Source organism: Neomonachus schauinslandi, chromosome 12, assembly GCF_002201575.2.
Source record: "Neomonachus schauinslandi chromosome 12, ASM220157v2, whole genome shotgun sequence".
Taxonomy (NCBI): domain Eukaryota; kingdom Metazoa; phylum Chordata; class Mammalia; order Carnivora; family Phocidae; genus Neomonachus; species Neomonachus schauinslandi.
In genome coordinates, this window is record NC_058414.1 from 18217000 (window position 1) to 18233198 (window position 16199).

Genomic DNA, 16199 nt, shown 5'->3' on the forward strand with positions numbered 1-16199 from the left:
CCTTTATCGTCATAACCCCCGTGCGTAAGTATTGCAATTCTTTCCACTTTACAAACGAGGAAATAGGCTCGGGGAAGTTAGGAGGTCTCAGCGAGGAAGTAAGTGAGAGCATAAAACTTCAAACCCAGCCTGTCTTAGATCTGAGCTGCAGCTCTCATTCACCTTTATCACTGCTCGTGCTTTCACTCAAAATGATGTTTACTGGGTTCTCACTCGGTACCAGACACTGATCTATCCATGCACTGGGAACATAGCAGTTCACGGAACACAAAACCCCGCTCTTGCAGAGCTTGCACGATAGTGGGACGATACGGACAATAAAATAAATGAGCAAAATATGTGAACGTTACTGAGCAAGGTCCTGGAGAAAATCAGGGAATGGAGTGTTGTGGGTTGGGTTACAGTGTGAAATGGAGTGGTTGTGGAAGATTTGCGACACTTGAGTCTAGATTCTTAAAGAAATGAGGATCGTAGAGATATGGGGGAAGGGGCAAAGAGCAACTGCGGAGATGCCGGCGAAGGTGCGGGTGGTACGGGGGCCACCGCGGAGGGGGTGGGAGGAAATGTGTGGAAGACGACAGGGTGAGGGTGGGAGGGGGCCAGATTTGATGGTGCCATAAGGAGACTCTGGCTCTCCTCTTGAGGGAGATGGAAGTTCTTGTGGGGTTTTAAGCAGAGGAGTGCCTTGATTTGACTGAGATTCAACAGGATCTTTCTGGCTGCTATGCAGAGAATAGATGGACAGAGACAAGAGCAGAGCAGGGAGGCTGATTAGCCCACCATCGCAATAATCCATGCGACACATGACTACTGACTTGCACCGTGGTGGTGTGGATGGAGATGCCAGGGATCAGTCAGACTGCATAGACTTGGAAGTGGCAAGATTTCCTCATGGATTTGATGTTGGGTGTGAAAGGCGGAAGAGTCAAAGCTGACTTTGAAGCTTTGAAGTAGCTAAAATGGGAAAGACAGGAGAAGCAGATTGGGGGGGGGGGGGAGGGTGGGGGCCAGAGGTGGAGTGGAAGTCAAGAGTTTGATTTGGGGGCATGTTACATTTGAGATGTCGTGTTCTGACACCAATTCTAATGTGTGGGAGATTTTCCTGCACCACCAAGCGATCCTTTGACACCAGCTGGGGGTTCTACAATTCAACTCAGTTCTGATACTAGCTACCCAGAGACAGCCTTCAGATTCCACAGACCAAGGACTCAGCCCCACGAGACACCCCCAACCCCCACTTCAGACACCAATTTCAAGTTCAGGTTGTTCCCCATGCCTCTGACCCACGAGCTATAAATCTGAGTTTCCCACCATCCCCTCTTTGGGTTCGATGAATTTGCTGGAGGGGATCACAAAACTCAGGGAAATACTTTACTTCCTAGATTACTGGTTTATTACAAAAGGATATAACTCCGGAACAGACAGATGTAAGAGACGCATAGGGCATAATGTGGGGAAAGGAGCACAGAGCTTCCACGCTCTCTGGGCACACCACCTGCCTGGAAGGGCGAGATGGTTCATCAACCTGGAAGCTCCCCAAACCCCATCCTTCGGCACTTTTATGGGGCTTAATTACATCGGCACGACTGATTACATCATTGGCCATTGGCGACTGAGCACCATCTCTACCCTCCTGCCCTCCACAGAGGTAGGGGTGAGGTGGAGTGTGGGACTGAAAGTTCCAACCTTCTAATCACATGGTTGGCTCCACTGGTAACCGAGCCCCACACTGAGGTGACCTGGGAGCATCCAAAAGTCACCTCACAAAATCCCACATGCCTATTAGACATGGCAGACAGAGATGTGGGATAAGACGGCTGGATATTTAAGTCAGGAGCTTGGAGGAGAAGCTGGACTAAAGCGACAGAGGTGGAGGTTGTCAGTACGGCTCAAAGTCATGAGCCTGGGAGAGACCATGCACGAAGTTACCCTGTGCTCAGTCCTTCATATTGTCCCTGCTATGCAGCAGACCCCAGTCACATACTGCCCTCCGGGGGTCCGTGGGGAGAATGAACACATCAGTTAATGACCACAGCACATGGGGATGAGCTTCCGATGGGCTCGGCCCAGCTTCCTCCAGAACGACCCCCTCGCGAGGTTCCTGAGCCTCAGTTTCCTCCCCAGGACTGAGAGAGGCCCAAGAGAAACCACGGAAGTGAGGGGCTTTGTAAATTGTTGGGCATCATTTTGGGGAGTCCTGTGCTGGAGGACATTTCATTTATTCCCTGCTCATTAAGCAGCTGCCTCTTATAGGCAAACAGCTGCTTGTTTACTTACTTTTCTGTTTTGCTCTGTCCCCCAGGGTGCCCCCTGATGCCACCGTCTGGGCTGCACTGCACAGCCCAGTGTATCTTACCTTTTGCCAAGTTGCCTTGGAACTGAGGCGGCTCGTTCACATCTGTCACCTGGACAGTCAGGATCTGGAGATCGGTGACACCGACATCATCCTTGACATAAATCTGCAAATCAAATACGTTTGGTCCTGTTTCAAAGTCTAGTTGTTCCGTCCCAGTGGTGACAACCTAAAAGCAAAGGCAGAATTCTTAGTAACCATGTGAAAGGAGATCTGTTTTGTATGCATGCATTTTGCAAAGGGACGTTACTAGGAAGGAAGCAACCAGCATCCTGGAAACCATCTTTCCCCCACCATCAGAGGAACCGGTTGTTTTGCCTTAGTCCTTCCAACATAAGCCCCGTGACCTTTTTCCAAGGGGACTCCTGTGCGTGATGCTGCTTTTCAGAGGAAAGAAAATATTTAGGCAACATCCTGGTTCCATCGACTGGAGATAGAAAGCCAGGAATTAAAACCCTGTCGCTGCTTGGGGTAGGCACCCAGACAAGCCCCTTAGCAACCCTGAACATAGTCGGGCTTCCTGGGCTTTAAGAATAAGCCACTGCACTTTCCTGGGATTGCTGTTAAGTCACATCTTGACTCGGCTCTCCATGCAAATTTTCCCAAGGCCATGACCGTGAATAAACAAGGGAAGGATACATCTGCAGAAATAAGGAACAATATATACTTACATCAGCAGCCGGCTCAGTGTTTTTGTGCATTTCCACACATTCTCCCGCTCGTGGAAACTTGTCTCCTGCACTATAAGTGTTTTGGAGGTGTGGGAGGGACACCAAGAACCAGGGCCAGAGAAACATCACTGGAATTGTCAGCAGGAACCCGGCTGGCCCACGATGGGAGGATCCTGCTGAGGCTAGCTGGAGGCCAACTTGTGACCTCCCGTGCCTACATGCACACTCCGGCCACCAGCTTAGACCGTCGAGCACCCAGAGCCCTTTGGGGCCTCAAGGACTAAATTTCATAAATGTCTTAATTATGCTAATGGAAATTTTGTTTATTAATATGACTCAGGCCAGGCAGGCGTTCAGTCTCCTGCCCTTAGGAGATCGCTTAGCTCCAATCTCACTGTCACAGCTGAACTTTGATGTGACCTTGGGAAAGTCCTTTGCCACCTTTCCCTGATTTTGTTTCCACGTGATTATAATTAGGGAAATACTCCTTGCCCTAGTTAAAGAGCTGAAGTACAAAACATGGTCTTATAACAAAACGCTGGAAGTGCTGACTTCTAGGCAAAGTTCATTGTGAGCTGTGTGTAGTCAGGGAAGGCTTCATGGAAGAGGCTGTGCGAGATCTCGATTGGTTGAGAGAAGACAACCACAGATGGGAACGAGTGCATGCAGAGGAGGGTTGAGAGAGGAAATGAGGTAGTCTCGTCTCTGCCTGTGAGCAGTGTCAGCCTGGCACCCACATACGTGAAGATGACCTGTCTCCCGTGCTTGGCATGTAGCAGGCGAGAACTCTCTGTGCTGCCGTTCCCCACCTCTAACATGCAAATAATAGCAGCACACCGCGTCGTGGTGCTGTTATGGGGATTAAATAAATGAATTCACAAAATGTTTAGGGGGATTCCTGGCATATGGTCAACACACCATAAATAGGAGTTGTTATCATTAGCATCACTATTATTAACCCTCCTTACTTTCCCCGGGCCCCCAGAAGTCCCAGCAGCTGTGTTTGAAAGCAGAGAGGCCTGGTCTCTGGCATGATTCAGAGGTCAGCCTCAGAAAGCCTTGTACAACTGAGTCCCAAGGCCAACAGTGACTAAACCTCTGGGCCAGAGACCCAAAAACCTCATTGCTAGCTTTCTCCTGCAGAGTGTCAAGTCGGCCCAAGGAGAAGTCAGGTTCCGCCACGGGGATGCCCCTGACCTGTTCTGTAGGCAGCAGAAGCAGCTCTTGTGAGCATTTTGGGCTGGACAATAGGATCTTTCTGGAGGGGATAGTTGATGCTATTGGGTGGTTTCTGGGGAGAAGCAACCAATGCTTCAGGGCCCATGGATCTGTGGCCCATCCTGGTACCGACACAGTGTTCAGGAGGGCGCCAGGCCTGGGACAGCACACTAAACACTGGAGCCTACCTCAGCTGAGGCGCTGAAAAAGCCCCCATTTCTAGAGGTCAGACACAGGATGGAATTCTTCCTTGACTGTCAGCCCTGTTGGAATCACATCAAACATGGAAAGGATAGGTCCTTTCACCTGATGTGGGGGGCTCCCCGAACCAGCAACAGATGCGCAGGGCCATGGGGGAGAAAGAGCCTAGGATTGGCCAGCAGCAGACCTGAGTTAAGTTCTGGCTTTATCTGTTAGGGCTACGTGATCTCAGACACACCAGCTGACCTTGCTGTCTCTCTGCGATCTTAGTTCGAAAATGGGAATAAAGCCTCTTCCATGGTGGTAGCATCGGTGTCGGTAGTGACAATCCAGAGGTGAGGACGCGAGTGCGCAATGGGACCTCTGCATGGTCGCCCTTCTCCTCCTCGTCATCGAAGGCAGTAGACTCTAGAGGGTGAGAGCCCTCAATGGGGAACCACCCCGAAGTCTGTCAGCTGCTGAGCGGAGAGACAAACCGTGGTCTGTCCATACGGTGGAATATGACTCAGCCACGAAAAGGAAGGAAGAGTTGACCCAGGTTTAAAGGACACTAGCCAGTCACTAAAGACCATGTACAATGTAAATCCATTCATAGACGATGCCCAGAATAGGCAAATCCATTAAGGCCGAAAGGAGATCAGGGGGTGCCAGGGACTGGGGCAAATAGGGAAAGTGTCCTAAAAGTAGATAGTGGTGATGGTCTGTGAATGCAGTAAAAACCACCGAATTGTACATTTTCAATGGGTAAATTGCATGCTGTATGAATTATATCATTTCCAAAAATAGGCAGAGGTCTGAAGTCAGACTGCCTGGGTTCCAGGTTCAGCTCAACCCCCGAAGAGCTGCGCAACCCAGGGCAAGTTATTTAATGAGTTTTGCTTCAGTTTCCGCCACCTGTGAAAAGGGGATAGTAACATAAATAAAATCATTGGATTGTTTGTATTCAAGAGGAAATACGTGTGAAGCGTGCCACAGTGTCCAGCATATACTCCATGCTGTACATGTGCAAGCCCTTGGCAGGGCTTCTAGGGCCAGATGAGCAGCAGCTGTGGAAGACGAGCCAGATGTCCAGGGCCAGGGAGATAGGGCAGAGGAGTCACAGAACCAGCCTCTGGGCCCGGGGACTCTACACTGGATGCTGAATGTGTGCTCTGTATGCATCAAAGAACCTGCCCCCAGGGGTGCTGAGAATACTGCCTTCCTGAGTTCTGCTACATGTCCCAGACATGCACACTTTTTAAGAGCTCCCCTTGGGACTCTCACGATCAGCTGTGTTTAAGAACACCTAGTATGTACCTCAAGGAGGCAACCGGCCTCGACGAAGCAGGCTGAGCCCACGGGGTTCCACCACATCCCCAGGGCAATGGCAGGCAGGACCCGAGTCAGGGCTAATGTTAATCCCCAGAGGTTCCTATGCCAATTGAGGGAAGGGCAGGGGTGGGGAGGGTTCAGACACATGGACCCTAAAGTCATCCCTAGAAGGGCCTCTGAAGGTACCAGTGGAAAACACGCAGGTAGGTTTGTCCTACCTAAGGAGGAGCACCAACTTTGAAAAAGACTTAAATGACAAACTAGAAAAGAGAGCAGGGGTATAATAGCTCCTGAATGTGAATGACGGGGTCTGAATTATCCAAGAGGAATCATTCATGCAGCACGGCTGGACATTCAGGCTTGTATTTTTTTTTTTTAAGATTTTATTTATTTATTTGAGAGAGAGAATGAGATAGAACATGAGAAGGGGGAGGGTCAGAGGGAGAAGCAGACTCCCTGCTGAGCAGGGAGCCCGATGCGGGACTCGATCCCGGGACTCCAGGATCATGACCTGAGCCGAAGGCAGTCGCTTAACCAACTGAGCCACCCAGGCGCCCCTCAGGCTTGTATTTTTATGAAAGGTATGCTCTTCCATATTAAATAAGTCTCCTCATAGATTTCCTCCTGGAAAATCACGGAATTCGAGAAAAGCAGAATCACCTGACACAAGTTCATCAGGGCCTGGCTTTTGAGGAGATGAATGCCCACACTATGCCACCCAAAGGATTTAGATACTGTCAGCACACACCTAACACCTGACGTCATGTGAGGGTGGGTGGCAATGAGAAACAGGACTTCTATTTGTAACAATTTGAGCCTATTGCCCATTGCACTGGATTAAGTGGAGAAAGAAGGTCCAAAGTGTTTAGGGACCTCTCGCATAGAGGGCTCTCAGATGTCCCCAGATGGGCCTTCTGGGTCTTACTAGAGGGGAGAGTGAGCCAGGGAAAGAGAAGGAAATGCTCACCAATCTAGAATCCCCTCCACCCTTATCTTCAGGACCCCTCTCTGTGGACAACTCCCAAGTGAGATGTGCTTACCTCAAAGTCAGTGCCTGACAGCCAGTTCACCTTGAAGGCATCAGTGAGGGGGCTTGTGTTGATAATCAGGGGCCACCCTGGGATCACAGGCGACAGCGAGGCTGATAAGTTCACAGAAAACTTGTGCACTGGAGTCTCAGGTGGAGAATTCTCGGCCACGATGCTTGTAGCAGGCAAGTGGATTAGGTAGAGTGCTTCTCTCCCTGCGGGTTTAAGAAGGATGCAAAATGGCATGAACAGAAAGCCTTGTGCTGGGAGCAAGGACTTAACAGCTTGGTCTGTGGCTTCAACCCATAGCTCGGAGCACTGATGGAACCTGGTCACTCCCCAAGAACAAATACTCTTGCCAAGGACTGGAGATGGAAATACAAGATCTTCTGGGAGCCAAGAAAACAACCACCACCAAACAACCATGAAATCTGCTTCTGTCATTCTGTAAATAAAGCCGCTGCTTTTCTCTTGTCTCCCTGCACCCCTTCTCTTTTCTCGCAGCCTTTGTGAAGAGCTAGAGAAAGACAGACGTGCTGCCTCAGGGGGCAGACGTCCACTTGAAGGACCACGTCCGGCCATGACATCCTGTCTTACAAGACCCGGGGAGTTTCCAGGAGTTTATTTTCCTTGTCTGTGTCAGTGTTAGATTCAGAGGTCATCAAAAACTGAGCGTGCATGACCGCCAAGCTCCAAAATCATGGTAGATCTCCCCGCATCCATAAGTAATCTCAAGGACAACTGCTTGTCATTATGGGATGCTGGGGGGTGTCGTGATGCCCAGGGTCCATCAGTACATCTTTATTGATAGATTAACTCCCATTTCACAGGGAAGGAAATGAGAGAGACTTGGGGAAGTCATGCGCATTTCCTCGAGCTGCATCTCAGACAGGGAGTTTGACAATTTAAGAGAGAGACTGTTTCTTCCAGGAAAGCCTTGGGACATTCTTCAGTCTCCTTGATACTCTGCACAATTTTGCCGGTACAGACGAGAGGAGAAGGTCCTGTTCTTTCATGCTTCCATAGTGATGGTTACTCTAGCGGGGCGAAAAGTGTCCCCCCCCCAAAAATAAAATCCATGTTCACTCAGAACCTCAGAACGTACCTTATTTGGAAACAGTGTTTGCGGATGAATTGGTTAAGAGGAGGTCATTGTGGATTGGGGTGGGCCCTAATCCACCAAATGGAGTCCTTCTAAGAGGACAGGGCACGGAGACACACACAGGAGGAAGAAAGCCGTGTTATGATAGAGACAGAAGTTGAACTGATGCAGCTAGAAGCCAAGGAAGAGCAAGCAACCACCAAAAGCTAGGAAGTCCATGGAGAACAGATCTCCCTCCGAGTTTCTAGAAGGAACCAACCCTGTCAACACCGTGACTTCAGACCCCAGATCTCCTGAACTATGAGAGAATACATTTCTGTCGCTCACAGCCATCCAGTTTGTGGTAGTTCATTATGGCAGCTCTAGGAAGTCAATGCAAAGACCATTTATCCCATGTTCCAGGTAAGTGAGCAATGTAAAATCCTTTCTCTCGCTCACTCCCCAAAACAGGGAGGATAGGTATTAGTGCCACTATTTTACAGATGAGGAAACGGAGCTGAATAATAATAATAAGTAACAAAATCAAAATTTATACTAAAGTCCTACTTCTTAGCCAGCTTCCTGATCTTGGCCACTTTTCGCCCTTGGGGACAAGCCCCTGGGAATGGGAAGGAGGTACAGGGGACAGGAAAAGGATCTGTCCTACCAAAAGGTGTAGAACTTCTGGAGACAAACAAGCCATGGGCAAGGGCTGGCTTTTGTAAGAGAATGTTTTTATTTCAGATTTGGGGGCAGGGATGCGGAGAAGTGAATGCAAATGTAGGAAAAATTGAAATATAAACACATTGGTACAAGCTTTCATAAATCTAAGTCATCTTATTTCAGTTAGAGACTAAAGTTCATTATGCATAAGTTATTTTTGCTCCCAGAATTTTCCAGTTTCATGGACGCAGACGGAGCAAGGGCTCAGAAATAACAAAGCAGCTGAGGTTTGGGGTGACATGGATATGAATAGATTTTTTTTCAATCTTTTAAAATTGACTTTAATATTATAGCATTCTCGTGATAAAAATCGGGAGCCAAATACTAAGCTATTTAGAAGCAAAAAAAAAAAAAAATTCTCCCAAATCATTTTTTAAAATGAGCAAATTAATCGGTTGCTTCTGTGCTTGGGTTTTTTTTAGGCATCATTCCCTCACTCTCTCTTTTCCCACAACCGGAAGTCACCAGGGCCCTCGTGAGCTGTTCGCCAGACTGTTTCCTCTCTGTTCAGCAAGACAGGGGGAGTCATAAGCAAAATGGAAGGTTGGCAATGTCAAGGAAACCCCCACCTTCTCTTGTCCCCTCCCACTCACATCAGTGACTTGGGCCCCTCCAGACAAGGAGGAAGGAAACCTCTGCTCCAATTTAAGCAAAGATAGAACTCACTGGGTTTTTCTCAAGAATCGCCTGTGGTTAGGTGGGTGCCCAGCCCAGACGAACAGACCCAAACAAGTAACCACTTGCATTTACAGAGCACCTACCCCCCAGGCCTCGTGCGGCCCCGCTGCCTGATCTCAGCCTTTCTGAACACAGTCCCGGGGTGGGGGTATCACCGTCACCCCTTCACACGCCTGAGGTTGCACCCTCAGCGAGGGGCCGTGGTAGGCCTGGCTAACAGGTGGCACATAACTACTCCAGACAGTCTGTCACCACGCACACGTAATGCCTCGTGGTCACTCTACGACCCGGTACTTCCACGTTCTATGACCCACAGGGTGCTGGGGGTCAGGTAAGACATCGGCCCCTCCACCCAGATGTTAGGTCGTGGTGATGCAATCTGTGAGAGCCTGTTTGGGGGAACAAGATAAGGAATCACGCTGCAGGATCAGCTTGACGTGGGCTCGGATTGAGAAGCTTTCCGCAGCCTCGCCCTGAACAGGCGGCTTGCCATGACCACCAACCTGGGTGTGTCTCCTTCGACGAACCGAGAAGGCTAGCCAAGCCGTGCTCTTCCAACATCCCCCGCTGACAGCTCCTAGTTCGCTCTGCTGAGAGTGTGTCCATTGATCCTGCTGCGTTCGTTTTAACTTCGATAAGCCCTGGGTTCTGGAGACTAATTCTGTCCTTTGCACAGCTCCACACATTTATAGAGCTTTTCCTCCTTATATTTATAGACCTTTTCATAGTCCTCTTTGAACGGCCGTATTTTGCGTGGCAGTGAGGGAGATGTGTTGAAGGCAGGAGTGGGTATATTTAGTGCCTCTCAAGCAACTTGTGTTGGGGACTGCCTGTTTCATGTATGGCTAAAGCCAGGCTGTGCCCTTAGATATGTCCTTTCTGCTGGCATTCTTTTCTCTCTCTCTCTTTTTTTAAGTAGGCTCAGGGGCTTGAACTCACAACCCTGAGACCAAGACCTGAGCTGATATCAAGAGTCAGATGCTTAACAGACTGAGCCACCCTCTGCTGACATTCTTGCTGGAGATGCTCTGCGCTTCATCCAGTGGCCTCTGCTCCCAAGGTAAGGTCACGTGCGCCAGGAGCGTGCCACTGATTCCTAAAAACTTTGTGGCAGATACTCCAGGGACACTGGTAAGAAAGGTAGTCAAGCTGGGATCTCCTGACTCGTAGTTCAACAACCAGTTCCTCCAGTTCTTCTGCTATTAAAAAGGTAGTAGTAGCAATATTAATAGCCATAGTAATAATAATAACTGGTGGCTAGGGTCCATACCCTAAATATAGAGCATTTAATAAGACACGAAATCCACCAAATGTTCAACCCATTTATTATACAGATCAGTTTAAGGGATGTGCCCAGAGGTACTCAGCTAATCAGCGGCAGAGGGAAGGTTAGAAGCCGGGGAACGGCTCTAAGACACTGCACACTTGCCTTCCGAGGCCAGTCTTCCGAACTTTCTCTGGTGGTCTGAGTGCTGGACACCGAGAAAGAGGCTTTAATGGAATTTGACTTACACATGCATCTTAATTAAGGATCAAATTAGAATTGCTTGAAGTGCACACTTTGAAAAAGAAAGCGCATGCAGAAGATTGATTACCAAGCCCACTGAAACATCTTGCTTGTGGTGGAGATCTGGATGCATGATGTGCTCGCTCGTTTCAAAATGAGCAAAATCACCGCCTTGCCAGAAATGGACCAACAAGGCCTCCTCCCAGGAGCCTGTGTTGGAATAATTAAGGCTTCGGCAGCCTCAGTTGTGGGGGCAGAAGCCGGCCAGCCTGGGCCTCTGACCAAAGTGGTCATGTGGTTCAGGAAGCGTGGGTGCTGCCACCTTGTCCCCCCAGGGATGTAGCTGCTCTCACAGCGTGACTTCAATACACAGAGCAGTCCTCGGCCAAGACTAGCTCAATAAATTCCTTGCTTTCTCTCCAGCAACTACTAAAAACGGTAGTGAGAGGGATCGGGGAGTGTTGTGAAAAGAGCACGGGATTTGCAATCAGAGCTCTTGCTTCCAGTTTGAGTTCTGTTAAGCGACCTTGGGCTGGCCAGCTTGGCCCTGTGTCAGCTCTGTCCCTCAGGCCTGTGGTGCCACACCACCAGGGGCCATTAAACAGAGTTCAGTTGCTAAAGAAAGTGCCCAGGACCCGAAGGGAAAGCTGGCAAATCTATGGTTTATTACAGAAAAAGGAGGCGGGTTAGCAACAACATTGTAGTGTGCACCACAGCTGAAGGCTGCCTCCTAGCTCGAGGACCGGAGGGGCCAGGGGCCAGCTCCCATCATCCTCTTTTCTCCAGGGGCCATAACAGAATACACCCGCTCAGATCAGAAACCTCCGATGTAGCCTCGCAACCAAGGAACTCAAAATAGAGTCTCTGCTGGACGTTTTTATATTTTGCTGGTCACGTAGGCACCATCTCGTTAGGTAACCAGCCTCAGCAGCAGAGCCTTCCAAGCCAGGTGCACATCATCAATGTCACTGTTATCCACGAACAATGCTTACAGGTCCCCACAAACCATCCCGGAACTCCCCGGACCCACGGCTCCAAAGCAGCACTGTTCATCAGTACACTTCTTGCCTTGACCAGAAGTCCATTCTGGGCAGAAACTTCAGCGAAGCAATTCAGGCTCATTCCGGTCCTGCTAGAATTCACTCTCACGGCACAATACACTGAACACACATATACTCGATAAACCATAAAACATTATAGAATGTGGTTTCATTACTTGCAGTGATCACTGATGATGATCAATGAAAACAACAACTATTTATTGGATCCCATATATATGTGTGGCATGCGGGGACCACAGAGCAATAAGAGAACCAAACCTGTGACTACAGGGCCCACATTCCCCTCAAGGACACGTGACGGACACGTAACAGATGAACTATAGAATAACTCGTGCTACCTGTTGTTAAGCACTTATCTTGTGTAGGGCACCGTAATCAAACCTTGGCATACATTCCGCATGTAGGCAAGAGGAGCTCCAGGGTGTGGCAGGAAGAGCACCCGCCAGGAGTTGGGGCAATCCCGGAAGGCTCCGTGGGGGAGGCGGGGTTGGACTTGGGTGTTGAAGGATGTAGATGACTTAGAGCAAATGAGAGGAAAGAGGATACTGGAGTGTGTTACTTTGTTTGAGATTATTGGGTGATGCCTGCTTCCAACAGCCTGAGGGCAGCTCCTCGTGTGGCTGCCCACCCCTCCCCTTTGTGCCAGGTGACACTGGTGTTGGAGAAGCCGGGATAAGAATCAGGTTCTCAGACTCACAAAAGAAGGTGAGAAGAAAACAGTCTGCATCACAGCAGACCCTCAACAAACCAGCGTTTGCCCCATGGAAGCAAAAGCAGGGTGCAGTGCATGGTTTTTTGGAGATGGAGGGATGTGAGTGTGGCTTTGACAAGGAATTTCAAACATTCCTTGCAAACCTTTGTGATCTGTCCCTTTCACACGTCTGATGATAAAGTTCCAAATGATAATGTTCAGCATGAGACACTGGGTTCTTCCTGACCTCACTCTTCCCCCAATGGAAACAAATGTCACCCCTTAACTCAAATGATTGTGGTCTGAAAAGCCTATAACTCTGGGAAAATCTCAAATGTTTACAGCAAGGGAGAGTCTGAACTGCTCAAGACCTGGCCTCACATTCCCAGCTCCACTTGCCCTCTGCCAGGTAGAAGACCCCAAGATTAAAGAGCGTTCAGTATTAGGAAACACAGTCATTTATTTATTTTTTTTTGAAGTTTTTTATTTATTTGACAGAGAGAGACACAGAGAGAGACGGAACACAAGCAGGGGGAGTGGGAGAGGGAGAAGCAGGCTTCCCACTGAGCAGGGAGCCCGATGTGGGGCTCTATCCCAGGGCTCTGGGATCATGACCTGAGCCGAAGGCAGACGCTTAACGACTGAGCCACCCAGGCACCCCTCCAGTCATTTATTTATGTTATTAACAGATCAAAGGGGAAAATTAAGGGGTCATTTCCATAAAACTGGAAAAAACATTTGATTTAAAAATCCACTGTGAGGGGTGCCTGGGTGGCTCAGTCGTTAAGCATCTGCCTTCAGCTCAGGTCATGATCCCAGGGTCTTAGGATCGAGCCCGGTCAGGCTCCCTGCTCCACGGGAAGCCTGCTTCTCCCTCTCCCACTCTCCCTGCTTGTGTTCCCTCTCTCGCTGTGTCTCTCACTGTCAAATAAATTTTAAAAATCTTTAAAAATAAGAAATAAATAAAAAAATAAAAATCCACTGTGATTCAGAAATAAATACCTGAAAAAAAAAAAAAGTTATCTCCTTAACATATAAAACATTTCTGTTTCACACCAAAAGTTAACATCATGCTTAATGGAGAAAAAGACAAGAGTGTACATTCTTTTTTTTTTTAATGTTTTATTTATTTATTCATGAGAGTCAGAGAGAGAGAGAGAAGCAGAGGCAGAGGGAGAAGCAGGCTTCCCACTGAGCAGGGAGCCCAATGCGGGACTCGATCCCAGGACCCTGGGATCATGACCTGAGCCGAAGGCAGACACTTAACCATCTGAGCCACCCAGGCGCCCCAAGAGTGTACATTCTTATCATCGTTCAAAAATAGCCTGAAGGAATGGACCTGGTAATTAGATAAGAGAAAGAAATGCAAGATAGAAAAATAGGCAAGGAAAAGTATAAATGCTGATTATTTTCAAAAGTGGAAAATGCGGGGCACCTGGGTGGTTCAGTCGTTGGGCGTCTGCCTTTGGCTCAGGTCATGATCCCAGGGTCCTGGGATCGAGCCACGCATTGGGCTCCCTGCTCTGCGGGACGCCTGCTTCTCCCTCTCCCACTCTCCCTGCTTGTGTTCCCTCTCTGTCTCTCTCTCTGTGTCACGTAAATAAATAAAAAATCTTAAAAAAAAAAAAGTGGAAAATGTATGAGAGTTACCTGGAAAACCATGACAAATAATAAGATAAGTCATTAGTAGACTTCCATCCATTGTACGACAATCAATTAAAACAGACAAGGGAAGAAAAGATGCTATTCACAAGTAAGGAAAAAGAAAAGGTAAAAGAAAGAACTAGAAATAAACGTAATTGGAATGTGCAAGAGCTCTGTGAAGGAAATCTTAAAATACTCCAGAGGAAAACAAAGACTTGAACAAGTATCTAGAACCGTTGAACAGGAGGCTCAATGTCCTACGTAATAATCACTAACATTTACTAAGCATTTACCATGTACCACATACTCCTCCAAGTGTGTTACTATATAACTCATCAAATATGTAAATTATCCCTAAATTAATCTGCAAATTTAACATGATTGAATTCCCTACATTATGCATATACTACCTATTCAAAAATAAGATTGAATTTAAAAAGCGCAATTTCCATAATCCAAGCTGACGACATTAAAAGGATCACCCAAGATTCTTCAAGCTCTTGAGTAAGGAAGAGGGAGTACAAGATGCACCAGGTTGAATCCTTGGTTCTTCTATCAGAAGGTGTTTTCTTTGCTCAAGAGTAAGACAATAGCCCCTTGATACCTTGGTTTTCCCATAGGATGACTTGCCAACTTCTGGTTGCCCCTAGAAGGCTCCAGAGAAAAGCCAGACTCCACAAAGACTGACTTGACCTATACACAAAGCTCTGCCGTGAAACTCATTTTCCCAACCTTACATATTGGAAGGACTTCTGGCATGGGCCAGTTAGCAAGGAGAGAAATTGAAGTCTGCACAGAGACCAGAGACTAGACTGTGGCTTCGTTCGGCGCCCCTCTTCTCCAGAGCACCCCGCCCAGCCTCCGAGGGCTCCCTGTTGCTGCATCACCTCATTTACCAGTGCCCGTAAGTCCACGGTTGAAAACCTTGGGATTTCCTCTTTGGGGATGTTATCATGAGCTGGCAACATGGTGACCCTACCTGACATGGCACCCAGGAGAACCAGGAGGAAAACTGCTCCCTGCATCTTGGAGAGTTCACCTCTGTACATACTTCCAGCGTATTACCCAGTAGCTGAGTCCCGTCCGACACCAGAAGTTTATTCCAGGTGCCACTCATCTTCCGCTCCTGGTTTTGTTGCCGTGTGAGAAATCAAACAAAGGCTTTGCTGGTAACTCAGGGAGACTCCAAACACCATGGGACTGTTTGTTCTTTGATTACCTGCTTCTGTGACCTCATGGTGCCCGAGGCCAACCAGCCAGCCCTGGTAAGCTCGCAGAGTCCATCTTAGAGGTCCGCAAGAGCAAAGAAAGCAGAGGCCCGGAGGTGGTGGTAAAAGCTGGACATAAGCCTCGACATCCATGACAGTCTCCACCGCCCTGGAGCCAGGCATCTCGTCATTCCCAGAGGCGGGGGGTGGGGGGTGGGGTGGGGGGGGGGAGTGGGAATCTTTCTGCTGCCCTGAATTGAGGAGCAGGGCTCAGAGTTGAGAGCAGACCCCTCCACAAGGCAGACTGGCTGTGAGAGACCCCTGCCCATCAGCACCAGCCCTCTAGCCTTCGGTGAAGTCTGTGGAGGAAGATGACTGGGGTAGTGAGGCTTCCGCCCACTGGGGAGTGATGTGGCCTCAGGCTGGGCCAGAAGGCCTGGTGAGCGAAACACAGCTGGGCTGGGGTCCAGCCTCCGCTCAGAGAAGAGCAATGGCGGCTCAGAGGGAGGGTAGCGGGGGAGAGGCTGACCCCTCAACGTGGTGCGGTAGAACAGTAGCTAACACGGTGGAAGGCAGCCAGACTTGGACCCTCCCTCCTGCTCCTCACACGCGAGAACTGCCCACTGCCGGAGGGGGGCCCAGGAGCCCAAGGCTGGTGGCAGGAGTGGGGGCGCCCCACCAGTGAACCAGCATTTGGCTCCTCGGAGGTCACCACTGCCAGTTAGTCGGTCTGAGCCAGAGGAAGGCCCATCGAGAGAGACAGCAATGAGGACCCACTAGGTAGACACACCAGTCGCTTCCCCTTTGCCTCTTCCCCGTTCTTC

The 16199-nt window shown here is 49.1% G+C and overlaps 1 protein-coding gene across 1 annotated transcript in view; it reads right to left on the reverse strand.

Annotated features, from left to right (window-relative positions):
- CDHR3 (cadherin related family member 3) overlaps nt 1-15192 on the reverse strand; it is a 57899-nt gene extending 42707 nt beyond the window's left edge. The window contains 3 exon segments of the mRNA XM_021682898.1: nt 2357-2522; nt 6795-6997; nt 15147-15192. Coding sequence (XP_021538573.1) covers nt 2357-2522; nt 6795-6997; nt 15147-15192 — 415 coding nt within the window.
- Nucleotides 15193-16199: the final 1007 nt, after the last annotated feature.